This window comes from Schistocerca cancellata, chromosome 7 (assembly GCF_023864275.1).
Source record: "Schistocerca cancellata isolate TAMUIC-IGC-003103 chromosome 7, iqSchCanc2.1, whole genome shotgun sequence".
Lineage (NCBI taxonomy): Eukaryota > Metazoa > Arthropoda > Insecta > Orthoptera > Acrididae > Schistocerca > Schistocerca cancellata.
In genome coordinates, this window is record NC_064632.1 from 340,989,058 (window position 1) to 341,014,197 (window position 25,140).

Sequence of the window (25,140 nt, forward strand, 5' to 3'; positions counted from 1 at the left end):
GCCCGCCTCCAGTGGTGTCGCGACAGGCGTGAATGGAGGGACGAATGGAGACGTGTCGTCTTCAGCGATGAGAGTCGCTTCTGCCTTGGTGCCAATGATGGTCGTATGCGTGTTTGGCGCCGTGCAGGTGAGCGCCACAATCAGGACTGCATACGACCGAGGCACACAGGGCCAACACCCGGCATCATGGTGTGGGGAGCGATCTCCAACACTGGCCGTACACCACTGGTGATCGTCGAGGGGACACTGAATAGTGCACGGTACATCCAAACCGTCATCGAACCCATCGTTCTACCATTCCTAGACCGGCAAGGGAACTTGCTGTTCCAACAGGACAATGCACGTCCGCATGTATCCCGTGCCACCCAACGTGCTCTAGAAGGTGTAAGTCAACTACCCTGGCCAGCAAGATCTCCGGATCTGTCCCCCATTGAGCATGTTTGGGACTGGATGAAGCGTCGTCTCACGCGGTCTGCACGTCCAGCACGAACGCTGGTCCAACTGAGGCGCCAGGTGGAAATGTCATGGCAAGCCGTTCCACAGGACTACATCCAGCATCTCTACGATCGTCTCCATGGGAGAATAGCAGCCTGCATTGCTGCGAAAGGTGTATATACACTGTACTAGTGCCGACATTGTGCATGCTCTGTTGCCTGTGTCTATGTGCCTGTGGTTCTGTCAGTGTGATCATGTGACGTATCTGACCCCAGGAATGTGTCAATAAAGTTTCCCCTTCCTGGGACAATGAATTCACGGTGTTCTTATTTCAATTTCCAGGAGTGTAGTTGGTTATTCATGTTTTTGACGCGTTTCAAATCCCCATCTGCCCATCCAGACTTAGAATTTCCGTGGTTTGCCTAAATTCCTACTGTAAATGCAAGTGCTGGAGTGGTTCCTTCAAAAGGACGCGGCTGATTTCCTTTCCCGTACTCCACCAGCCATAGTTTGCTTCCTTCCTTTTACTTTGCTTGAACTTTCGTCGGCCTCCTCTGACCCATAAATTGACCCATCCAATCAAATAAAGTGGGATATCATACAATCGTGCGATCCCAGCCATAGTGCAGCTTAGTATTAGCTAAATCAATACATGATTCCAATGCTGAAAGTGACGTCAAGGACCATAAAGATCGTAGAAATAACATAATCCTACCACAAATCACCCAATGGGAACAATTGTCCTGGCCTAAACCACATAAATTCTCCACAGTGTTTCATGAAATAAATGTTCATGGCATTGTTTTGGTGCATCGTCCAAGAACTAAGTTCAACGTCCTCCAGATTGCTATTTACAACGAGAACAGTATGAGATAGCGCTAGGTTTCACCCTCTCTCTTTCTTCCATTTCACCGAGAGAGGTGGCACTGAACCTACGTTATGGAGGAGAGGTATTTAAATCCCTGTCCGATATAGATTCAGGTTTTCTGTAATTTCCCTGAACTGGCTGAGGCTAATGCTGGGCTGTTTCCTTTGAAAACGATACAACTAACGTCCTCTGCCCTTGTACACGTAGACACGTGTCATACAACCATTTTCAGACTGCTTTTCGACCGTTCCACTTTCAAATAGAACGTGGGAAAAATGGACTATTAAATAGTTCCCTGTGATCCCTGATTTCTCTTTATTGTATCACGATGGTCATTTCTCTCTATGTAAACAGGATCCGACGAAATAATTTGGAATTCGGAGAAGAGAACTAGTGACTGTAATTTCGTAAAAACTTCTGAAAAACGCCTTTGTTTTAATGATTCCCACCCCAACTCTCTTATCATACCCGTGAAACTCTCTCCCGTACTTCCTGACAACACAAAGCTAGCTATCCTTCTTTGAACTTTTTCGGCGTCCTTCGTCAGTGCCGTCTGGTAAGGCTCTCATACCATACTCCGAAAGAGGACGGACAAGCTTAGTGTCGGCACTATCTTTAGTAGATCCGTTGAACCTTCTAAGTTTTCTGCCAATGAAACGCAGTCTTTGATTCATCTGCCCCTCTACGTTTTCTGTGTGATAGTCCCGATTTAAACTGTACACAGTTATATTCTCTAGGTATGTATTTGAGTCGACAGCCTTTAAATTTTGTGTTATTTATAACGTAACCGAAATTCGACGAAACATTTTACCACCCATGTGAAGGACCACACACACTTCATTATTTAGCTCAGTTGCCACTCCGTCTCTAATGACCTTGCTGTTGCACTGTTCAAAGTGTGCTCTGCAAAGCATAGTGTTGAGCGTGATAGAACATGCGTGATACCTGCAGCATTTCTCTTACCATTGTCTTATCGTCTTCACTGTTAGGATAAGAGGAAAACCAGTAGCTGTGTGCCTCTGTAAGTATTTGCTCTTGTGTCTCTGATATCACCGTTGTGACTTCTATGCGGTGTACTGTTTTTAGACTGCCCTCTAAAGACAGATACTCAGGAGCGTAAGAATAGTTTTTCTTGTTGTATGCTGCTTTTACCTTGCAGTGTCTCCACTTTGGCTCCATACCACTGAATAAATAAAATTATCAGTAACTGTGCTGTTTCGCTGCGAACTTACTGCCTCCGTCCACGAACTGTTTCTACATTATCGAACAATGCTCAAGAACAGACTACACTAGCAAATGAGTTTCCTAGATGGATATGATAGTCAATCACAGAAAAGATTGTTTCTTATTAACAAATGCTGAACAACTACTGCAGAGATCAGTGCTTCCATACGTAGCCCCAGCTCAGACAAAAGACGGAAATGTCTCACAATAGAGTGTCACGGACCAAATTGTTTACGATGAGGCATGCTTCATCGGCTTACTTCAAATGACTTAGTGTTCGATCAAAGCGATTTCCACAAGGGCTTTGATAAGTCAGCATGGCAGACCATTCCATTAGACCAGAATGTACTTGTTTCCAAATGTTCAACAGATTTGTAGCACCGCTTTCATTGTTTGGTCTTTCGGTACCTGTCTCTGATAAAACCGGTAAACCTCCGGCTCTTTAAATAATCAAACTCCCATGCATAAATCAGGTAAAAATGTCAGATTATCTAACCAATGATTTACTGTGTTAAATATTTCACGTTGAGGGCTGAATTTTCAAATATTAGATTGCATGTAACTCAGCATCTCCTGTTTTCTTTTTAATGCCTTCATACAATGAAAATCGCTTGTAAGCACATATTTTTAATCGGTACAACCATCAGATGTGATGTTTTCCTCATAAATATTTCTCCGCAACAAGCCATCAAATGATTTGGTGTTAACGTCATGAATCATCTAAGAAACACAACAGAAATATAGGTAACTACTCAAAAGCTCATGCAGAAGATTGTCATGGAATGGTAGTCGTTGACATTTTATATCAGATGATACCACGAAATGGCGGAGTCCACAAATTCGGTCCATCCACGAGTGCGCTTTTATCTACAGTGAGTTATTACCTTAAAAAATAAAGTTTTCTCTTTTTGTATTGCGCTCTTTAGTGGTAATTGAAAAATAAATTTTGATAAGAGGAAACTAACTGAGTGCCGTTAGTTAAAAGAAGCAACCAAGTAAAAAAAGCGATAAGTTTAAACTATCACACGGCATAGATAAGTTTACCACTAAGAGAGAGAAAATTAATAATTCAAGATTTTGTGTAACTTGTTTGATACTGTGGAGTGGACTGACCGCGCACATCGTTTGTTGGCTGTGTGCCGCTCATTGATATAAAGCGTTATGCACAGAAGTGCTGTCCGGAAACTGCGTTTACAGATCGGCTTAAGAGATATCAGGGACGCACGAGTGGCTGCTACAAATTCGAACATCAATGATGTCGGCAGTTTTGGAGTTCTCCTAACTGAAACATAGAAAAGTTGGCGGACGAGGTTAATGTTGTTCAACAGAAACATTGGTAAACAATAACAATTGTTCATATAATGACGATACTTTTACATAGATAAATACTGTACACACCTTGAAAATATCTTTCAAGTACAACTGCGATCATTAAGAGAGAGCGATCGACAAGAGCGGAGGCATCAATAGAGAGTGGGCCTCGGAAGAGAGAGAGAGAGAGAGAGAGAGAGAGAGAACCAGACGCCGCTCGTGTTTATGTACAAGCAGACTGAAGACAACTTTACCGTCATTTTTCCTCAGTCCCCTCCTGTTCTAGAAGCCTCTTGCGTGGAAAAATATTCGAGAGACTTCGCTTCGCTCCTTTCCGGCGCGGCTGATCGCGCAAAATTTGATTGTTGACGCCGCTTGCGCTGTGTCTGATGCACTGTTTGCCAATTAAAAATACAATTGCTAATATTAACATCTGTATCTTCTTTCACATTTCAGAATTAATTACAGTTTTACATTATAAGACAATTTAAAGACAGTACACGGAATTAATACAAAAATACAGCGTTTCTTACGTAGATTTATATAAGTTATTTAGTTTGGTGCTTAACATGTACATCTGCATCTACATGGGTACTCTGCAAATCACATTAAGTGCCTGGCAGAGGATTCATCGAACCACCTTCACAATTTTCTACTATTCCAATCTCGTATAGCTCGCGGGAAGAATGAACACCTGTATCTTTCCGTACGAGCTCTGATTTACCTTATTTTATCGTGGTGTTCGTTTCTCGCTATGTAGGTCAACATCAACAAAATATTTTCGCATTCGGAGGAGAAAGCTGGTGATTGGAATTTCGTGAGAAGATTCCACCACAGCGAAAAACGCCTTTGTTTTAATGATGTCCAACTCCAATCCAGTATCATTTCAGTGACACTCTCTCCCATATTTCGCTATAATATAAAACGTGCTGCTCTTCTGTGAACTTTTTAGATTTACTCCGTCAATCCTATCTGGTAAGGATCCCACACCGCCCAGGAGTATTCTAAAACAGGACGGACAAGCGTAGTGTAGGCAGCCTCCTTAGTAGGTCTGTTACATTTTCTAAGAGTTCTGCCAATAAAACGCAGTCTTTGGTTAGCCTTCCCCACAACATTTTCTATATGTTCCTTCCAATTTAAGTTGTTCTAAATTGTAATTCCTAGCAATTTAGTTGAATTTACGTCCTTTAGATTTGACTGATTTATCGTGTAACCGAAGTTTAACGGATTCCTTTTAGCACTCATGTGGATGACTTCACACTTTTCGTTGTTTGGGGTCAATTGCCAATTTTCGCACCATACAGATATCTTTTCTAGATCGTTCAATTTGTTTTGATCTTCTGATGACTGCACTAGTCGATAAACGACAGCGTCATCTTAAAAAAAACTAAGATGGCTGCTCAGATTCTCTCCCAAATCGGTTATATAGATAAGGAACACCAAAGGGCCTGTAACACTACCTTGGGGAACGCCAGAAATCACTTCTGTTTTACTCAATGACTTTCCGTCAATTACTACGAACTGTGACCTCTCTGACAGGAAATCACAAATCCAGTCACATAACTGAGACGATATTCCATACAATTTCATTAGAAGCCAGAAATACGGAACCAGTCTGAAATCCATTGTCGATAGCACTCAATACTTCGTGCGAGTAAAGAGCTAGTTTTGTTTCACAAGAACGATGTTTTCTAAATCCAAGTTGACTGTGTGTCAATAGACCGTTTTCTTCGAGGTAATTCATAATGTTCGAACACAGTATATGTTCCAAAAAATGTTCAAATGGTTCTGAGCACTATGGGACTTAATATCTGAGGTCATCAGTCCCCTAGAACTTAGAACTACTTAAACCTAACTAACCCAAAGACATCACACACATCCATGCCCGAGGCGGGATTCGAACCTGCGACCGTAGCTATGTTCCAAAGTCCTGCTGCATATCGACGTTAATGATATGGACGTGTAAGTTAGTGAATTACGCCTACTACCTTTCTTGAATATTGGTATTGACCTGTGCAACTTTCCAGTCTTTGGGTACGGATCTTTCGTCGAGCGAAGGGTGTATATGATTTTCAGTACGGAGCTATTGCTTCAGCATACTCTGAAAGGAACCTGATTGGGTACAGTCTGAACCAGAAGGTTCGCTTTTAGTAAGTTATTATTGAATTTATTTACACATAAAAAGAAGCGTTTCACCAGCCAGAAGCATCACCGTTGTATAGTCAAGGCGGCCAGGGTCTAACTTGAGAACAGTTGCCCAGGGAAGGTACCCAGGTGGGACCATTTCACGCCAGACAGCCCCAAACAGACCTGACAACAGTTGGTTTCCAAGGCGGTAGCAAATGTTTGCTTGAGAGGCGAGCGCCCCCTATCTTCGTAATTTGGGGTACCGACAATATTTGTAAACTCACGTCGTAGCCACGAATATAAGAGGCAAACAAAGCGGCACGCGCCCTCGTCACGCCTGTGCTCTCTCAGCGTACTTCAGCGATCCTGCAGTTGCCTGGGATTGCTCACAGGCAGCTGTGCCCATCTGCTACACTTCTTCAAATGTCATACTCCGAATAACTTTCATAGGTATGTCGAACGTTTATGATTGCAAACGAAAGACCCTGATTATGTTGGTTTTATTAGTTTCAGATTATTTAGCCGTAGACTAATGAAAAAGTCTAGAAGGGATTTAAATTATGTTTAAAATATGTTGGAATACGCATAGTTGCTGCTTTTATCAAACGCTGGATGAGTACTATCCGGATAATGTGCGATTTTCAGGCATCTTAGTGTTAACGACGTCATATCCCCTGAACTATGTGTCGTACAATGACGGAATTTTGCAGGCACATTCAATGATAAATGTGTATACTGTCTGCAAAATATGTTGCGAATAGAGTCAGTAGTAAAGAAGTAATAAAATAAAACGTTGTGTCTCATGCTGAAGCTTTACTGCATGAACGGCGAAAATGAACTTTTTACCTTTATTTTGTGAGGCATTTTTGCGAGAAATAGTTTCGAAAAGGTTTGAATTTATGTGTTAAGTTGGAATCTGAAAGTCTCTTTGTGCCCTCATTCTCAAATAATGGGTGAATATAGTCTGGGGAATTTGCGGGCTTGGAGTCGCGCTGCCTCAAGATATATACACAGTTTCTACCTTTAATACTTGTCTTATTATGTTAATCCGGTAACATGAGATTACATCTTAGTGAGCAGATTATGACAGCATTTTAAATTTTTAAATTTAGTCAATAATTATATGAAACATTAAAACTCAAATGTTTGTTGCCACTGGAAATCATTCGATAGGCAATCTACAACTGAGACCGTGCATCGTTTTAGCCGTTTAGTAATATAGATATGAATAGCTTTCTGATTTACACAGTATCTTATTAATAAGTGATTGCACTGCGACCTTGAAAAATATTGCACTTGCAGTGATCGTGTCTATTTACATGGGCACGGATGCCCCGCTAATTTCACTGGGTTTAATCAGTATACTGGTTCGAGTGGTATTTGTATCTTTGCGAGTGTTGTGATCGATGTTTCGGTCGCCATGTTGGATACGCTAGAAATAACAGTTTTTGGCATGGTGATGATGTCATTGGTCAAAGCAGGCGGGTGGTATCCCAGTCTCCAATAATCAAAAATGGTTCAAATGGCTCTGAGCACTATGGGACTCAACTGCTGAGGTCATTAGTCCCCTAGAACTTAGAACTAGTTAAACCTAACTAATCTAAGGACATCACAAACATCCATGCCCGAGGCAGGATTCGAACCTGCGACCGTAGCGGTCTTGCGGTTCCAGACTGCAGCGCCTTTAACCGCACGGCCACTTCGCCCGGCTCTCCAATAATCCCCTTGGTATGGTTATGGTATAGTAGTGACTAGGGACACCACTCCAGCTTCGCACGGATAGCAGAAAGCTGTGGTAGTTATAACCTAGGCAATCAGCTTAAAATAAAATAAAGTATTTTTCTGTGAGAATGTATAGTATTTGGAAGTCGACCATACGAATTAAACTGGCAACCCTCTGTGCCTCGCATTTTTACATTGTAGTCACACTACCGTCCAGTGTGACACTGTTTCTAGCTAATCCATCACAGTATTAACATTTAGTCCAATAGACCGCTGCCAAAAAGTTCATAACAGTGTGACACTGTTTCTAGCTAATCCATCAATCCATAACATTTAGTCCAGTAGACCGCTGCCAAAAGGTTCATAACGCAGGTGGTATTCCTACCGCGCTTTTTAGGGCTTCAGGACTTCCCAGATAATAGTTAATGTGACGAATGGCTATACAAACAACCTTTAGCAAGGCTGAAAATTAGCGTTCCACTGCGACTGTTCGCATTAACATTATCAAAAATGTTCAAATGTGTGTGAATTCCTGTTGCCGTCTGTTGCTGACAGACGGCAACAGAAACCAAAACATTGCAACAAAACAAGTGTTCAGTTTATAGTGCTGTGAAGTGTGGGAAAAAAATCGCAAATTGGCATTTATAAGAAGAAGAGCAACACCAAAAATGCAACAGGAGCGGAATATGTAGGAAATCGTCCACGCAACCTGCCACTGATGATGCCTTCGCTGCAGTCATGGACTGTGCGGCTGGTCCCGGCGGAGGTTCAAGTCCTCCCTCGGGCATGGGTGTGTGTGTTTGTCCTTAGGATAATTTGGGTTAAGTACTGTGTACGCTTAGGGACTGATAACCTTAACAATTAAGTCCCATAAGATTTTACACACATTTGAACATTTTGATGATGCCTTGCAGAAAATAAAGGTGAAACGCGTATGGCACTAAAATTGTGTTTAATTCAGTTGTTGTCAGACGGTCCATAAGTAAAAATTATCAATATACCGTAATGTTACACGCAACTGAGGAAGACAGGACTACAAAAGTTGTACGGAATTTTTCTTCAAACAGCCAACAGTTTTCAACAATTTTTTTCCCTTCCGAAACCTGTAGCCATTGTGGGAATGGCTTATTGTGCGTTAGGGCCAAATTTTCCGTTTCATTACCGCGAGGGAACAAATTCTAAATGGTTACAGTGTGACTCCGAATTCCGATGCCAGTTTAGTCCAGAGCCCATTGCTGTTGAGCGGATATGGGAGGATTTCTGCTGTGCGAGGGATTCCTGTCCTCCATGGGGACAATGGACAGCTGGACACAAAGGGAAGTTTCGCTGGCGGCAAGAAGCGAACAGGTAGAAATAGGGGTGTACAAAGCCAGGGGGCAGACGGGAAGCGTGTTCACGCACGAAAGCGGCAGTTCCCCCCCCCCCCCCCCCCCCCCTAAGAAAACAGAATAGCATATGTGCTGGGAAGAATAAAGCCAATAATTGTTGGAATCACAGAAATTTTGACTGTCGACCCTGTGACAGTGATCATTGATGGGAAGTCACAAAGTATGATCAGACCACACAGCCGATGAGTGTCGTTAATGCAGTCAAGTTAGGTCTAACACTCGACACGGAAATTACAGATGGTTGGGGGAAGGAGTTAGCCGCAGACTTGTTGGAGAATGACGTCGAAATTCATTCCTCTGTGGCAATATTGGCAAACTACGGACATTTTACGAGTAGTTCGGGACGGAGCGGTGGCACATGTACTAAAAGTTCAGACATTGCGATTACATACGTTACAAGAATGCTGTTTATCACAATTATTACCTTCAGCGTTGAAAACTGAACGACAGAAATTAAAGAGAAGTTGAGAACGGGATTTGCAGAGCGAGTGGAGAAATGGGGCTTGGAGTTCGCTACGGATAATGCGTTGTAGCGGAGGGTAAGGAAAATATTCTCATATGGAATGTATAGCGTGTCAAATTTCTGCTTCTGGCGTAAACATGTCTGTCCCTTTCCCATTTACTGTTCACCCATATTTTCATTATCTAATCAGAAAATACGTGGGATCAGGACATAAAAGACAAGTATATCAGAATAAGGAAGACAGGAGAGCGTAAATATTACAAGGACCTAATAGAAGAAGCCTAAGCGGACTCTACGACAGGACTGGACGAATGAGCGAGCGAAAAGGTAAAGAAAATAGCACAAAGTGTAAGAAAAAGGAAAGAGTTCTTGAAAGATGTACAGGGGAAGATTTACACGAATGACACGGAAATAGAACGGCGACGTGCAGAGTAATTCGCAGAACTACTGAACTGTGATGACCTCACCGTGGCTCTTCCACGTTTAGTATCAGATACCGTAGACAGCAAAGTAGAAACCCCCAATGAAGAAGAAATACGACAACCGAAAACGTAAAAGAAAACAATAAGGGTTTCGGCAACAATCAAATTGCAGGGAAGCTAATACCGAATGGAGAACCGGTTCTGGTTAAAATAATTACGAAATTCTTAAACTGTATTTGGGAATTTGAGAGATTGCCTGACGACTGGAAAATGACCATAATCCGCCGTATACTAAAAAAAGAAAGACCCCTGGTTTGTGATAATTATAGAGCGACTGCACTCATTAATGTAAACTACAAAGGCATTTCTCAGTGTCTGGAATGATCCAAACTGCATAAGGAATTATAGAGGACTATCAATGTGCTTTCAGTAGGTATAGATCAAACTTCTACGCTTAGACAGGTAACCAAGAGAGGTTGGGAACGTAACAATTACAATCACATGTTTTGGTTCACTTGAAAAAAAGCTTGTAACAGCATACATAGGGGCACAAACGCCAACGTCTTGAAAGAGTTTAAGGTTCGCAAAAATTAATACGTCTAGTGCAGATTGCAGAGCAAAGATCATTCCAGGAATGTGAGATCATTTTGAAGTCAATACTTTATAATTTAATTTGAGAAAATATTGACAGCCACGCGGAGCGGCCGCGCGGTTTGAGGCGCCGTATCACGGATTGCGCGGCCCCTGCTGCCGGAGTTTCGAATCCTCTCTCTGGCATGGATGTGTGTGTGTTGTTCTTAGCGTAAGTTAGTTTAAATAGTGGGTAAGTGTAGGGACCGATGACCTGAGCAGTTTGGTCCCTTAGGAATTCACACACATTTGAAAAGATGGACAGAGAACAAAAAATAATTATATCCGCCTGTAATAAGACTGAGTAATAACAAAGCGGATGATGTTGTTCTAACAAGCGACAATATACAGGACTTGCAGCTCAGAAAAGAAAGGTTACAAATTAACGATGAGAAAACCGAGTACATGGAAGTGACATCTGGCGCTCCCCAAGGAAGTTGTATAGTCGTCTGCAGTCCCCAATCTACGTAAACGATTAAGCAGACAGTCTGAGCAGCCATCTTAGATTGTTTGCAGATGATGCTGTCATTTACCGTCTAGTAAAGTCATCAGATGCTGAAAACCATATGTAAAATAATTTAGACGAGATATCTGTATGGAGCGAAAAGTGACAGTTTATCCTAAATAACGGAAAGTGTGAAGTCATGCACATGAGTACTAAAAAGAATCCGCTGCATTTAGGCTACACAATAAATCAAACAAATCTAAAGGCTGTGAATTTAACTAAGCATTCAGGGATTGCAATTACGAATGACTTAACTTGGAACGATCACAAAGTTAACGCTGTGGGGAAAGCGAACTAAAGACCGCGATTTACTGGCAGCACACTTAGAAAATGCAACGGGTCTATTAAAGAGCGGCGTACACGAAGCTCTGTATGAGACTGAAGCAATTACATGAAGGAAAAAAGATGAACAAAAACCGCTAGTTTTCGAGAGGAAGATGTTAAGGAAAGTATTTGGCCGCAAGGGGCATCCCAGTTACAGGAACGAGGCATACTAAAAAACCAGGATCTGGCAGAACTATACTTACAAACGGATACTGGCCGAAGGATGAAGAAAACTTAATGGATGGAAGAGGAACGACTACCCTGAGCATTCTCAGCATCCGCGGAAGGCAGAAGGAGCCGAGGAAGACCTCAGACAAGATGGAAGGCTAACATCAACAGGAATACGGAGGCGACAGGCCTGAAAAAAGGAGAATGGGCCACGAAAGACAGGAACAGACATGACTGGTGGATGAATGTAGAGAATGCTTATTATCTCCCAGGCCAAAGCGGCAGCTAAGGAGAAGAAGATACATCAAATAAGAGGAAAATGCATCAGAAACAAGGAGTTTCACTACTTGTTAATATTAAATGGAAGACAAACAGCTCTTTTCAACAACAGAAATTGACGATGTTGAATACTAACCTAGTTGCTGTAACCATAAGTTTGGAGCACAGCATTATCTGTAAACGAGATGTGGAAATAGAATTGTCTGAGGAGAGAAGGCGTAGTATATTTCAAATGGAGCACTACTGTTTGAAGCTAAAATCAAGTTAATGAAACGCATTGCCTGTGCGTAATAATTCTTGAGGAAATCTCATGGAACAAGGTTACCAGGAGACGCAATAACTGGTTGCTCATGACCATAAAGACAGGTTAAACTGAAAATAAACGTCTGGATGTTAAGAAACAATATGTTTGTGACAAGACCACTACTGGGAAATAGAATTGTCTGAGGAGAGAAGGGGTGGTATATTTCAAATGGAGCCCTACTGTTGGAAGCTAAAATCAAGTGAATGAAACGCACCGGCTTGATGCAGCTGCCCATGCTACTCTGTCCTGTGCAAGCTGCTTCATCTCCCAGTACGTACTGCAGCGTACATCCGTCTTAATCTGCTTAGTGTATTCATCTCTAGGTCTCCCTCTACGATTTTTACCCTCCACGCTGCCCTCCAATACTAAAGTGGTGATCCCTTGATGCCTCAGAACATGTCCTACCAACCGATCCCTTCTTCTAGTCAAGTTGTGCCACAGACTCCTCTTCTCCCCAATTCTATTCAATACCTCCTCATTAGTTATGTGATCTACCCATCTAATCTTCAGCATTCTTCTGTAGCACCACATTTCGAAAGCCTCTATTCTCTTCTTGTCTAAACTATTTATCGTCCACGTTTCACTTCCATACATGGCTACACTCCATACAAATACTTTCAGAAACGACTTCCTGACACTTAAATCCTTACTCGATGTTAACAAATTTCTCTTCTTTGGAAACGCTTTCCTTGCCATTGCCAGTCTAGATTTTATATCCTCTCTACTTCGACCATCATCAGTTATTTTGCTCCCCAAATAGCAAAACTCTTTTACTACTTTAAGTGTCTCATTTCCTAATCTAATTCCCTCAGCATCACCCGACTTAATTCGACTACATTCCATTATCCTCGTTTTGCTTTTGTTGATGTCCATCTTATACCCTCCTTTCAAGACACTGTCCATTCCGTTCAACTGCTCTTCCTAGTCCTTTGCTGTCTCTGACAGAATTACAATGTCATCGGCGAACCTCAAAGTTTTTATTTCTTCTCCATGTATTTTAATATCTACTCCGAACTTTTCTTTTGTTTCCTTTATTGCTTGCTCAATATGCAGATTGAATAACGTCGGGGAGAGGCTACAATCCTGTCTCACTCCCTTCCCAACCACTGCTTCCCTTTCATACCCCTCGACTCTTATAACTGCCATCTGCTTTCTGTACAAATTGTACATAGCCATTCGCTCCCTGTATTTTACCCCTCCCACCTTCATAATTTGAAAGAGAGTATTCCAATCAACATTGTCAAAAGCTTTCTCTAAGTCTACAAACGCTAAAAAACGTAGGTTTGCCTTTCCTTAATCTATTTTCTAAAATAAGTCGTAGGGTCAGTGTTGCCTCAGGTGATCCAACATTTCTACAGAATCCAAACTGATCTTCCCCGAGGTCGGCTTCTATCAGTTTTTCCATTCATCTGTAAAGAATTCGTGTTAGTATTTTGCAGCTGTGACTTATTAAACTGATAGTTCGGTAATTTTCACATCTGTCAACACTTGCTTTCTTTGGGATTGGAATTATTATATTCTTCTTGAAGTCTGAGGGTATTTCGCCTGTCTCATACATCTTGCTCACCAGATGGTAGAGTTTTCTCAGGACTGGCTCCTCCAAGGCTGTCAGTAGTTCTAATGGAATGTTGTCTACACCGGGGGCCTTGTTTAGACTCAGGTCTTTCCGTGCTCTGTCAAACTCTTCACGCAGTATCATATCTCCTATTTCATCTTCATATACATCCTCTTCCATTTCCATAATATTGTCCTCAAGTACATCGCCCTTCTATAGACCCTCAATATACTCCTTCCACCTTTCTGCTTTCCCTTCTTTGCTTAGAACTGGGTTTCCATCAAAGCTCTTGATATTCGTGCAAGTGGTTCTCCTTTCTCCAAAGGTCTCTAATTTTCCTGTCGGCAATATCTATCTTACCACTAGTGAGATAATCCTCTACATCGTTACATTTGTCCTCTAGCCATCCCTGCTTAGCCATTTTGCACTTCCTGTCGATATCATTTTGAGACGTTTGTATTCCTTTTTGCCTGCTTCATTTATTGCATTTTTATATTTTCTACTTCCATCAATTAAATTCAAAATTTCTTCTGTTACCCAAGGGTTTCTACCAGCCCTCGTCTTTTTACCTACTTGATCCTCTGCTGCCTTCACTATTTCATCCCTCAAAGCTACGCATTTTTCTTCTACTGTATTTCTTCCCCCATTCCTGTCAAATGTTCCCTTATGCTCTCCCGGAAACTCTGTACAACCTCTGGTTCTTTCAGTTTATCCAGGTCCCATCTCCTTAAATTCCCACCTTTTTGCAGTTTCTTCAGTTTTAATCTACAGTTCATAACCAATAGATTGTGGTCAGAGTCCACATCTGCCCCTGGAAATGTCTTACAATTTAAAACCTGGTTCCTAAATCTCTGTCTTACCATTATGTAATCTATCTGATATCTTTTAGTATCTCCAGGGTTCTTTCATGTATACAGCCTTCTTTGATGATTCTTGAATCAAGTGTTAGCTGTGATTAAGTTATGCTCTGTTCAAAATTCTACCAGGCGGCTTCCTCTTTCATTTCTTAGCCCCAATCCATATTCACCTACTATGTTTCCTTCTCTCCCTTTTCCTACTCTCGTATTCCAGTCACCCATGACTATTAAAGTTTCGTCTACTTTCACTACCCGAATAATTTCTTTTATCTCATCATACATTTCATCAATTTCTTCATCATCTGCAGAGCTAGTTGGGATATAAACTTGTACTACTGTAGTAGGCGTGGGCTTCGTGTCTATCTTGGCCACAATAATGCGTTCAGTATGCTGTTTGTAGTAGCTTACCCGCATTCCTATTTTCCTATTCATTATTAAACCTACTCCAGCATTACCCCTATTTGATTTTGTATTTATAACCCTGTATTCACCTGACCAAAAGTCTTGTTCTTCCTGCCACCGAACTTCACTAATTCCCACTATAGCTAACTTTAACCTATCCATTTCCCTTTTTAAATTTTCTAACCTACCTGTCCGATTAAGGGATCTGACATTCAACGCTCCGATCCGTAGAACGCCAGTTTTCTTTTTCCTGATAACGACGTCCTCTTGAGTAGTCCCGGCCCGGAGATCCGAATGGGGGACTATTTTACCTCCAGAATATTTTACCCAAGAGGACGCCATCATCATTAACCACACAGTAGAGCTGCATGCCCTCGGGAAAAATTACGGCTGTAGTTTCCCCTTACTTTCAGCCGTTCGCAGTACCAGAACAGCAAGGCCATTTTGGCTAGTGTTACAAGGCCAGATCAGTCAATCATCCAGACTGTTGCCCCTGCAACTATTGAAAAGGGTGCTGCTCCTCTTCAGGAACCACACGTTTGTCTGGCCTCTCAACAAATACCTCTCCGTTGTGGTTGCACCTACGGTACTGCTATCTGTATCGTTGAGGCACGGAAGCCTCCCCACCAACGGCGTGGTCCATGGTTCATGGGGGGGGGGGGGGACAGAGGCATATAGGCAGCCATTTTTCCCTCGTTCTGTTTGGGAGTGGAACGGGGAGAGAAGATGCTAGTTGTGGTACGAGGTACCCTCCGCCACGCATCGTATGGTGGATTGCGGAGTATTTATGTAGATGTAGATGAACGTACGTGTGACATACGGTTTGGTGTAGCGTATTTGGCCGTACGCACTCGCGCTGCAGTTATTGCTGCTTGGAGTTCCACGGCCGCATGTCGTCTGTTTTCAGACGCAGACGCAGAGCATGAGGTGGCTGTGGGTGTGCGCGCTGTGCCTGGTGGGGGCGGCGTCCCTGGCGGCGGGCGTCCCCCGCGACCAACTGCTCCCGCACGGCGAGGGGGTGGACACGCTGCTGCCCAGGCACCAGCAGGACGTCTCCAGCGCAGACATCCGCCTCCTCACGCCCATCGTCTTCTACGGCGAGGTCTACGACACCATCTTCGTGAGTACCACGCTTTCTCACTAACCAGTTATGAGGTTCGTTCGAGTGTAGGTATCACAAACGAGTGCAACCGTTATCAAACTGACTCTACTGCGCATGCGCAGCTTCGCGATATTTTCTACCGTCAGAAACCTCTGAGTTTGACCACCTGCAGAGCTAGTTGACAGCTTTGCTCTCTTTGCGGTCCTCAAACGTTTCTGGTATAAATAATCAAACACTACACCTGGTATGCATTTTTTTCTTGCTTAGCACTACTCGCTCCGAGAATTTGTTCTTATTGTCAAATGCAAATATTTGCATAAGTATTTTGTATGGTGTTTGTATGTGTGTTTTGCCTCTCTTGCACTGTAATACACTACTGGCCATTAAAATTGCTACACCACGAAGATGACGTGCTACAGTCGCGAAATTTAACCGACAGGACGAAGATGCTGTGATAAGCAAATGATTATCTTTTCAGAGCATTCACACAAGGTTGGCGCCGGTGGCGGCACCTACAACGTGCTGACATGAGGAAAGTTTCCAACCGATTTCTCATACACAAACAGCAGTTGACCTGCGTTGCCTGATGAAGCGTTGTTGTGATGCCTCGTGTAAGGAGGAGAAATGCGTACCATCACGATTCCGACTTTGATAAAGGTCGGATTGCAGCCCATCACGATTGCGGTTTATCGTATCGCGACATTGCTGCTCGCGTTGGTCGAGATCCAATGACTGTTAGCAGAATATGGAATCGGTGGGTTCAGGAGGGTAATACGGAACGCCGTGCTGGATCCCAACGGCCTCGTATCACTAGCAGTCGAGATAACAGGCATGGCTGTAACGGATGGTGCAGTCACGTCTCGATCCCTGAGCCAACAGATGGTGACGTTTGCAAGACAACAACCATCTGCACGAACAGTTCGACGACGTTTGTAGCAGCATGGAATATCAGCTCGGAGACCGTGGCTGCGGTTACCCTTGACGCTGCATCACAGACAGGAGCGCCTGCGATGGTGTACTCAACGACGGACCTGGGTGCACGAATGGCAAAACGTCATTTTTTCGGATGAATCCAGGTTCTGTTTACAGCATCATGATGGTCGCATCCGTATTTGGTGACATCGCGGTGAATGCACATTGGAAGCGTGTATTCGTCATCGCCATACTGGCGTATCACCCGGCGTGATGGTATGGGGTGCCATTGGTTACACGTCTCGGACACCTCTTGTTCGCATTGACGGCACTTTGAACAGTGGACGTTACATTTCAGATGTGTTACGACCCGTGACTCTACCTTTCATTCGATCCCTGCGAAACCCTACATTTCAGCAGGATAATGCACGACCGCTTGTTGCAGGTCTTGTACGGGCCTTTATGGATACAGAAAAATGTTCGACTGCTGCCCTGACCAGCACATTCTCGCCGGCCGGTGTGGCCGTGCAGTTAAAGGCGCTTCAGTCTGGAACCGCGTGACCGCTACGGTCGCAGGTTCGAATCCTGCCTCGGGCATGGATGTGTGTGATGTCCTTAGGTTAGTTAGGTCTAATTAGTTCTAAGTTCTAGGCGACTGATGACCTCAGAAGTTAAGTCGCATAGTGCTCAGAGCCATTTGATCCATTAGCCTGCACATTCTCCAGATCTCTCACCAATTGAAAACGTCTGGTCAATGGTGGCCGAGCATCTGGTTCGTCACAATACGCCAGTCACTACTGTTGATGAACTGTGGTATCGTGTTGAAGATGCATGGGCAGCTGTGCCTGTACACGCCATCCAAGCTCTGTTTGACTCAATGCCCAGGCCGTTATTACCGCCAGAGGTGGTTGTCCTGGGAACTGATTTCTCAGGATCTATGCACCCAAATTGCGTGGGAATGTAATCACATGTCAGTTCTAGTATAATATATTTGTCCAATGAATACCCGTTTATCATCTGTATTTATTCTTGGTGCAGCAATTTTAATGGCCAGTAGTGTATATCGTCTTTGCGGTTGTGAGGTACTTGCCTCATCATTATGCACAAACCCACACACACAGTGTGTAAGTTCATAAACAACGTGATCGATGGTTTACGAGTGTGTGGTTTTCTGTATAATGGAGGAGGCATAGTATCATATAGCCTAAAAGGACGACTGCTACAGTGCAAGAAAGACAGAACAACATACAAAATACTTCTGTAGATATTTGATCATGACAATGGGAAATTCTCGAAACCCGTCGTGCTAAGCACGAAAAAATAAGAAAGTGATGCAGTGTTTCATTATTTAAATAAGGAATAAAATTCCAGGTTTTCCAAAAATTTCTATTATGATGAATAAAATTGAGTCAAACGTTTATGCTTTCTACCTGTGATCGGCACTTCTTGGAGAAGACGTGATACAACATGTTAACTTGAAGAAGTTTCTAAGTTATTCCTGACACTTACCACTTTCTTCATCAACATTCTGTTTTCTTTTAAATATTTTGATTATATGCGCATGAGACAAATTTGATAAGCTTATCTCATCGATGTGGTAACACAAATTTTGTTGCTGGTTGCCAATACATTGCAGATAATCAGTGCGTATTTTAATAAACTACAATTTAGTAACGTTACAAATGCTGGAAACACCTGATTTGAAGACAAATTATCGCTGATTTAGTAGGTAGGAAATGGCTGCAGTGCGTCCACTGATTATTAATCTGGAATGCAACTTAATTTAGCCAATATATTTGTAACAGTATAGCATGCATATTTCTACCTACGCCACCTCCCCTCTAAATTGAGCCAAATTAATGTGTGCATGTCTTTATAACAATCAGCTACAATTATCAGCTGTTGTGATCCGATCCTTGTATGGAAGAGGGAAAATTTATTAATTTTGAAAGTGAAGTTAACACAGGATAGTGAGATTATTTTGCATTTATTACCTAGGATATTTCTATGCAACACATTTGTGCAGAAAAACCGCCCAGGGGAATAAAATTACATTGAGATGTATTAAATTTTAACAAGGTTGAAATGTACTGTTCCTACAGGAGCTTAACACTTATTTTCTTCAACGAGAAGGGTGCATGACTGCATACAAAAAGCTTCGCGCGTGTGCGAGCTGATTGCTTTGGAGCAGCGTTACTAAACGATTTGTAGTAGGTCAGAAGAATTTCTTTAGATCAGTCGAAACTCGTTGCAACCGTCCATTGGCCGCCACTTGGACAGCTTTCGATCAACACAAGCCACGGGAACTAGGTGAATACCTGCGTCGAACGCCTTCGCGTGGTTCCAACGATTATAACCGTATCTTGAACGAACCTATATCTGGCTGCAATCTTAAGAGCCACCATCCCAGCCTCCATTCTTTCTTCCCTACTACCTCACAAGGTATACCTACAGGCTGTTATGTACACGTCTTTTAAACGAGTGTGACGACGCAGTGTGCAGAGTTCATATTTTTTCGAATTTTTCACCAATTACGTTAAACCTGTAACTGTACAGAAATTGGTAACTAACCAGTAAACCCCACCACGACTCTTAAGTCCCAAGCGACATAAGTCACCGCTAGTGGCGTCCCGCTAAGAGGGGCACCATGGGCATCTAAGTGTAAGATTTGTCTACAGTGTGTATTACAATTATTGGCGAAGGCTGACACGGGAGAAAGTGTTCGAGAAAAAAGGGAAAGAGAGGGGTGCGCCAAATTATAAGTCGCTTGTGTGAAAAAAAGTTCTCGAACCGGCCCTGGTGGTATATGTGGATACTGTCTGATGCTGAATTTTTACAAGAGCTGCGAATATGTAGTAAACTTCTGTTGGGGGTGTCAGCGACAAAATGTTCCATAAGCTTTGAAATTATGTTTAAAGGTTGTCGGCAGCCGCTAGGTGCCCTCATTTTCAAATACTCAATGAATAAATTCTCGCTAATTTGTGTGCCGTAACTCATCTTGCCTCAAGACATATACGGTTTCTAATTATAAACTTGACGTATTACGTTTTTCGCCTAAATGGAACGACACAGTCCACCACCTTAGGTGGGGATTTCCGGCCATCAATGCCAGGCGATCATTTTAATGTTCTTTTTGAACTACACAGACTCAGGCTCATTCGCCCGTTCTTGTATTGTGTAAGACTCTTTGAGTGCCTGCATGGTGCGTTATTTAAACGTGTTGTTTCAAGTGACTCAAAGCAGAATTGCAATATTTCTAACGGATTAAACACCTGTGGAGAGAAATCTGTCAGTCATACCCGATAGTCACTCATAAGTACATCAACATCCACACGATTACTGTCCAATTAACAATTAAGTGCCTGGCAGAGGGTTCGTCGAACAGTGCACGGGAAAAACGGACACTTAAATCTTTCCGTACGAGCTCTGATTTCTCTTCTTATTACAATGATCATTTCTCCCTATGTAGGTGGGCGCCAACAAAATATTTTCGCATTTGGAGAATGTTGGTGATTGAAATTTCGTGAGAATATCTCGCCACAAGAAAAACGCCTTTGTTTTAAAGATTACCACCTCAACTGCGTATCATATCCGTGGCACTCTCTCCTCTACACCGCGATAATACAAAAAGATGACCCCCTCTTTGAACTTTTTCGATGTCCCCTTCAATCCTATCTCGTGCGGATCCCATATCGCGCAGCAGTACCCCAGAAGAGGACGGAAAAGCGTAGTACAGGCTGTATCTTTAGTAGAGCTGTTGCATTTTCTAAGTATTCTCCCAATTAATCGTAGTCTTTGGTTCGCTTTCCCTTCAATATGTGATCGTTTCAGTTTAAGTTACTCGTCATTCTAATACCTAAGTATTTAGTTGAATTTACAGTCTTTACTTTTATGTGTTTTGTCCTTAATCGAAACTAGCGGATTCCTTTTAGTACTCATGTGCATAACTTGCATGAGTTTAGAGTCAATTGTCACTTTTCGCACCATACAGATATATTGTCTAAATCATTTTGCAGTTTGTTTTGATCATCTAATGACTTTTACAAGATGGTAATTGAGAGCACCATTTGCAAAAAATCTTGGAGGGCTGCTGAGATTGTCACCTAAATCGTTTATATAGATGTGAACAACAGAGGATCTATAACACTTTGTTGGGGTACGCCAAATATCACTTCTATTTTAGTCGATGAGTTTCCTTCAGTTACTGCGAGCTGTGACTTTCCTGACAGGAAATCACTAATCGAGTCGCACAATTGAGACGATACTCCGTAGGCACGCTCGTGAGGGACCATGTCAAAAGCCTTCTGGGAATCTAAAAATATGGAATCAATCTGAGATCCTCTGTCGATAGAACTCATTACACCGTATGAATAAAGAAGTAGTTGTGTTTTACAAGAACGATGTTTTCTAATCCGTCTTAGCTGTTTGTCAATAAATCGTTTCCTTCGAGATAATTCATTATGTTCGAGTACAGTTTATGTTCCAGAATCCTACTGCAAATCGACGTGTGTGATATGGGTCTGTAATTCAGCGGAGCCTTTCTTGAATATTGCCATGTCTTGTGCCACTTTCCAGTCTTTAGATACAAAAATGGTTCAAATGGCTCTGAGCACTATGGGACTTAACATCTATGGTCATCAGTCCCCTAGAACTTAGAACTACTTAAACTTAAGGACATCACACAACACCCAGTCATCACGAGGCAGAGAAAATCCCTGACCCCGCCGGGAATCGAACCCGGGAACCCGGGCGCGTGAAGCGAGAACGCTACCGCACGACCACGAGCTGCGGACAGTCTTTAGGTACGGATGTTTCGTCGAGCGAGCGCTAGTATATGATTGCTAAGTACTGTATCAGCGTACTCTGAAAGAAACGTAACTAGTATACAATCCTGCTTTTATTATGCGATATTTTAAAGCGCTTCGCTACGCGGAGGATATCTGCTTCTAAGTTACTTGTGTTGACAAGTAACTTCTTTGGTGAAGGAATGTCGGAAATTCGTGTTTAGTAACTCTGCTGTAGTGGCACTATCATCACTAACATTACCATTGCTATCGCACGCTGAAGGTGTTGATTATGTCTTTTCACTGGTGTACTTTACATATGATCACAATCTCTTTGGATTTTCTACCAGATTTCGAGACAGAGTTTCGTTGTGGAAACGCGCGAAGTTTATAACTACAGTCAATCTGAAACACTAATCCCGGGCTGTCATATTGACACACCATGCAAGACTTCCAGACTTATCTCCCTAAATCGATTTATGGGAACGGAAAGCTGATAGAGCCAGGAGGACTATCTTAATTTTTTTCTCATTTTGGCAGTAGGCACTACTTCCAAAATGTTTCGAAGTGTTGCAAATTTCACGTCGCGTACTATTTCCCGGAATGAATTAGTTCCTTTAGAGAACTGCGGTAGTACTACGCTCTGTCAGTATTGTCCAAACGTATGCAATTAAGGACATTTTTCTTTGACGTATAAATTACAAGGAATGTTTTACTAATGTTGGAATTAGAAACCAAGGCTTTGCGTGTAAGTTACTTCGAAGTTGGCGTTTATCGGACATCAGCACGTGTAGAGTTGCAAATAACACTGTTAGGGAACGGCTCTTCTGGATAATCTGTCCTGCGGTTTCCTGTTTTGCCGTGGACGTTAACGCGTGTTTCTCGCCCAATGTCTGATTCATTGTGGCATTTGCCCCAGTGAAAGCTCGTTGAAAACCACGATCAACGACTGCAAGGTGCAGGAGAAGTGATAACGGTTAGTAACGCATTATACAGTGCTGGCCAATATAATAGCAGCATCATGAAGGCAGCACGCAAGAAAGATGTGTATTGCATGCTTCGATATGTAAATTATTATCAAGGTGACAGAAATGTGAAGTGCTTAGCTGCTGTCAGTAGTTTGGTGCCCATAATATAATTCACGGAATTCCAAGTAATGTAGACACCGATTCATTTTAATGGGTCCGAAATATCTGACTAATGTGTTTGAACTACCTCATCTCAAGTCTTATTGTTCTTTCCAATTACTACAAACTACGATGACATTCATATATGAAAACATGTGGCAGCTTTAAGAGCTTAATACGCAGTGGGAAATATGAGATTGTAGTAAGTCAGTTTGTAAATACGTTTACGAGCTTTGCGGTATGTCATAACAAAATCCGCGCATCCCGAAGAAGGTTGTATTTATTGGCTGTGATGAACGAAGAAGGCTTTTTTCTTCAAATTTTACAGTAGAAGAAAATGGTCTTTTTGTTAAATCTTCTGTTATTAAAATTCTCCTGTCCTTTGGCATCTCACTTCTTTATTTCCCGTAAGATACACTTAAAGTAGTAAAGGAGTTTTGCTATTTGGGGAGCAAAATAACTGATGATGGTCGAAGTAGGATATAAAATGTAGACTGGCAATGGCAAGGAAAGCCTTTTGTGAAGAAGAGAAATTTGTAACATCGAGTATGGATTTAAGTGTCAGGAAGTCGTATCTGAAAGTATTTGTATGGAATGTAGCCATGTATGGAAGCGAAACGTGGATGATAAATACTTTGGACGAGAAGAGAACAGAAGCTTTCGAAATGTGGTGCTACAGAAGAATGCTAAAGATTAGATAGGTAGATCACATAACTAATGAGGAGGTATTGAATAGAATTGGGGAGGATTTTGTGGCACAACTTGACTAGAAGAAGGGATCGGTTGGTAGGACATGTTCTGAGGCATCAAGGGATCACCAATTTAGTATTGGAGGGCAGCGTGGAGGGTAAAAATCGTAGAGGGAGACCAAGAGATGAATACATTAAGCAGATTCAAAAGGATGTAGGCTGCAGTACGTACTGGGAGATGAAGCAGCTTGCACAGGATAGAGTAGCAGGAGAGCTGCATCAAACCAGTCTCAGGACTGAAGACCACAACAACAACAACAACAACAGCTGGAACACATGTGTGAATTGGTAGTATTGTGTCTCCTTGCTTGTTATGCTGTACAAAAGACAGTGAGGCTTTACAGTTCAGCATAAGGAAAAGGATAGGGGTCTCGCTAATTCTGACCCCGAAAGTACAGTACATCTTCCCATAGTATTAACACTGAACCAGGTCTACATCTGACAGAGGGTTTAAGGCCGCTTCATACTCGACGTCAACAGAAGGGCCACTTCCCGTCAAAAGATGCTGTACTCACACTAGATGCAACGTCAACATCACTTCACGACAAATACTGAACGACGAAAGTGTGGTTATGAGAGACCGTCCGTCCTACAGAAAGTAGGAATATAGTCTCAGTACTGCAAAACTTTCAGTAGTAGTAGCTGGTTTATTAATTACGAAAGTAGAATGCGTAGATCACGGTGTATAAAACATTTCCGGACTTCTTGCCGCGCCAGTTCAGGGCAAAACCTCGAGCTTTCAACGATTACTTCCATCGTCTAAGTCAGGAGCAACTGACTGTCGAAACTGCTGCTGTGGTGGTCTTATATAGACCATAGACGGCTTCTGATTGGTCAGTAATTACATAATGCCGTCACAGATGGTGTAAACGTCTGCGCTGGTGACACCACCGCTCCTGTGGTAGCGTAAACATTGCGACAGATATCTCTGCCTCTTCTCTGCACCGAGAGCCGCTTCCATGATCCGCTAAAATTATATCCGCTGTCTCGGTTGAAGTTCTTCTCGCACGTTCTTATTTATATAGCCTCTTTAATTACCGTATCCCAGTGTACAGGAGCCTGTGACAAAACTTTTGTTTTGTGTTTGTTTCTGAGGCTGTGCTCAGCGACTGCACATTTCTCTAGTTCTCAATTTTTATTATGTCGTTGATTTTCTGCACAGCTGTCGGAAACGGTACGGATGGACTGACCGATGTAATTGCTACTGTACTTACAAGGGATGTTATAATCCCAGGAATCCTGAGGCTGAGACTGTCCTTAACAGGGTATAGCATCTCTTTATCTTCTTAAGATGTCGGGAAAGACGAATTTTCATAAAGAAATATCTTTGGGGATGTTTATATATGCCCTTATTAATTCGCAGTGTAGGCATTTACCTTGTTCAGATATTGCTCAGTCTAAATAATGTTACCCTTTCAGCCGTGCGGTCTAAGGCGCTGCAGTCATGGACTGTGCGGCTGATCCCGTCGGAGGTTCGAGTCC

General features: G+C 42.5%; 1 protein-coding gene across 2 annotated transcripts in view; it reads left to right on the plus strand.

The window, feature by feature from the left end:
* The window catches only part of LOC126092570 (nidogen), a 308,151-nt gene that overhangs the window by 40,032 nt on the left and 242,979 nt on the right, over nt 1–25,140 (plus strand). For both annotated transcript variants that reach the window (XM_049908247.1, XM_049908248.1), the window contains exon 2: nt 15,892–16,104. In XM_049908247.1, the coding sequence (XP_049764204.1) occupies nt 15,907–16,104 (198 nt within the window). In that variant the 5' untranslated portion in view covers nt 15,892–15,906. The remainder of the gene's footprint in view (nt 1–15,891; nt 16,105–25,140) is intronic.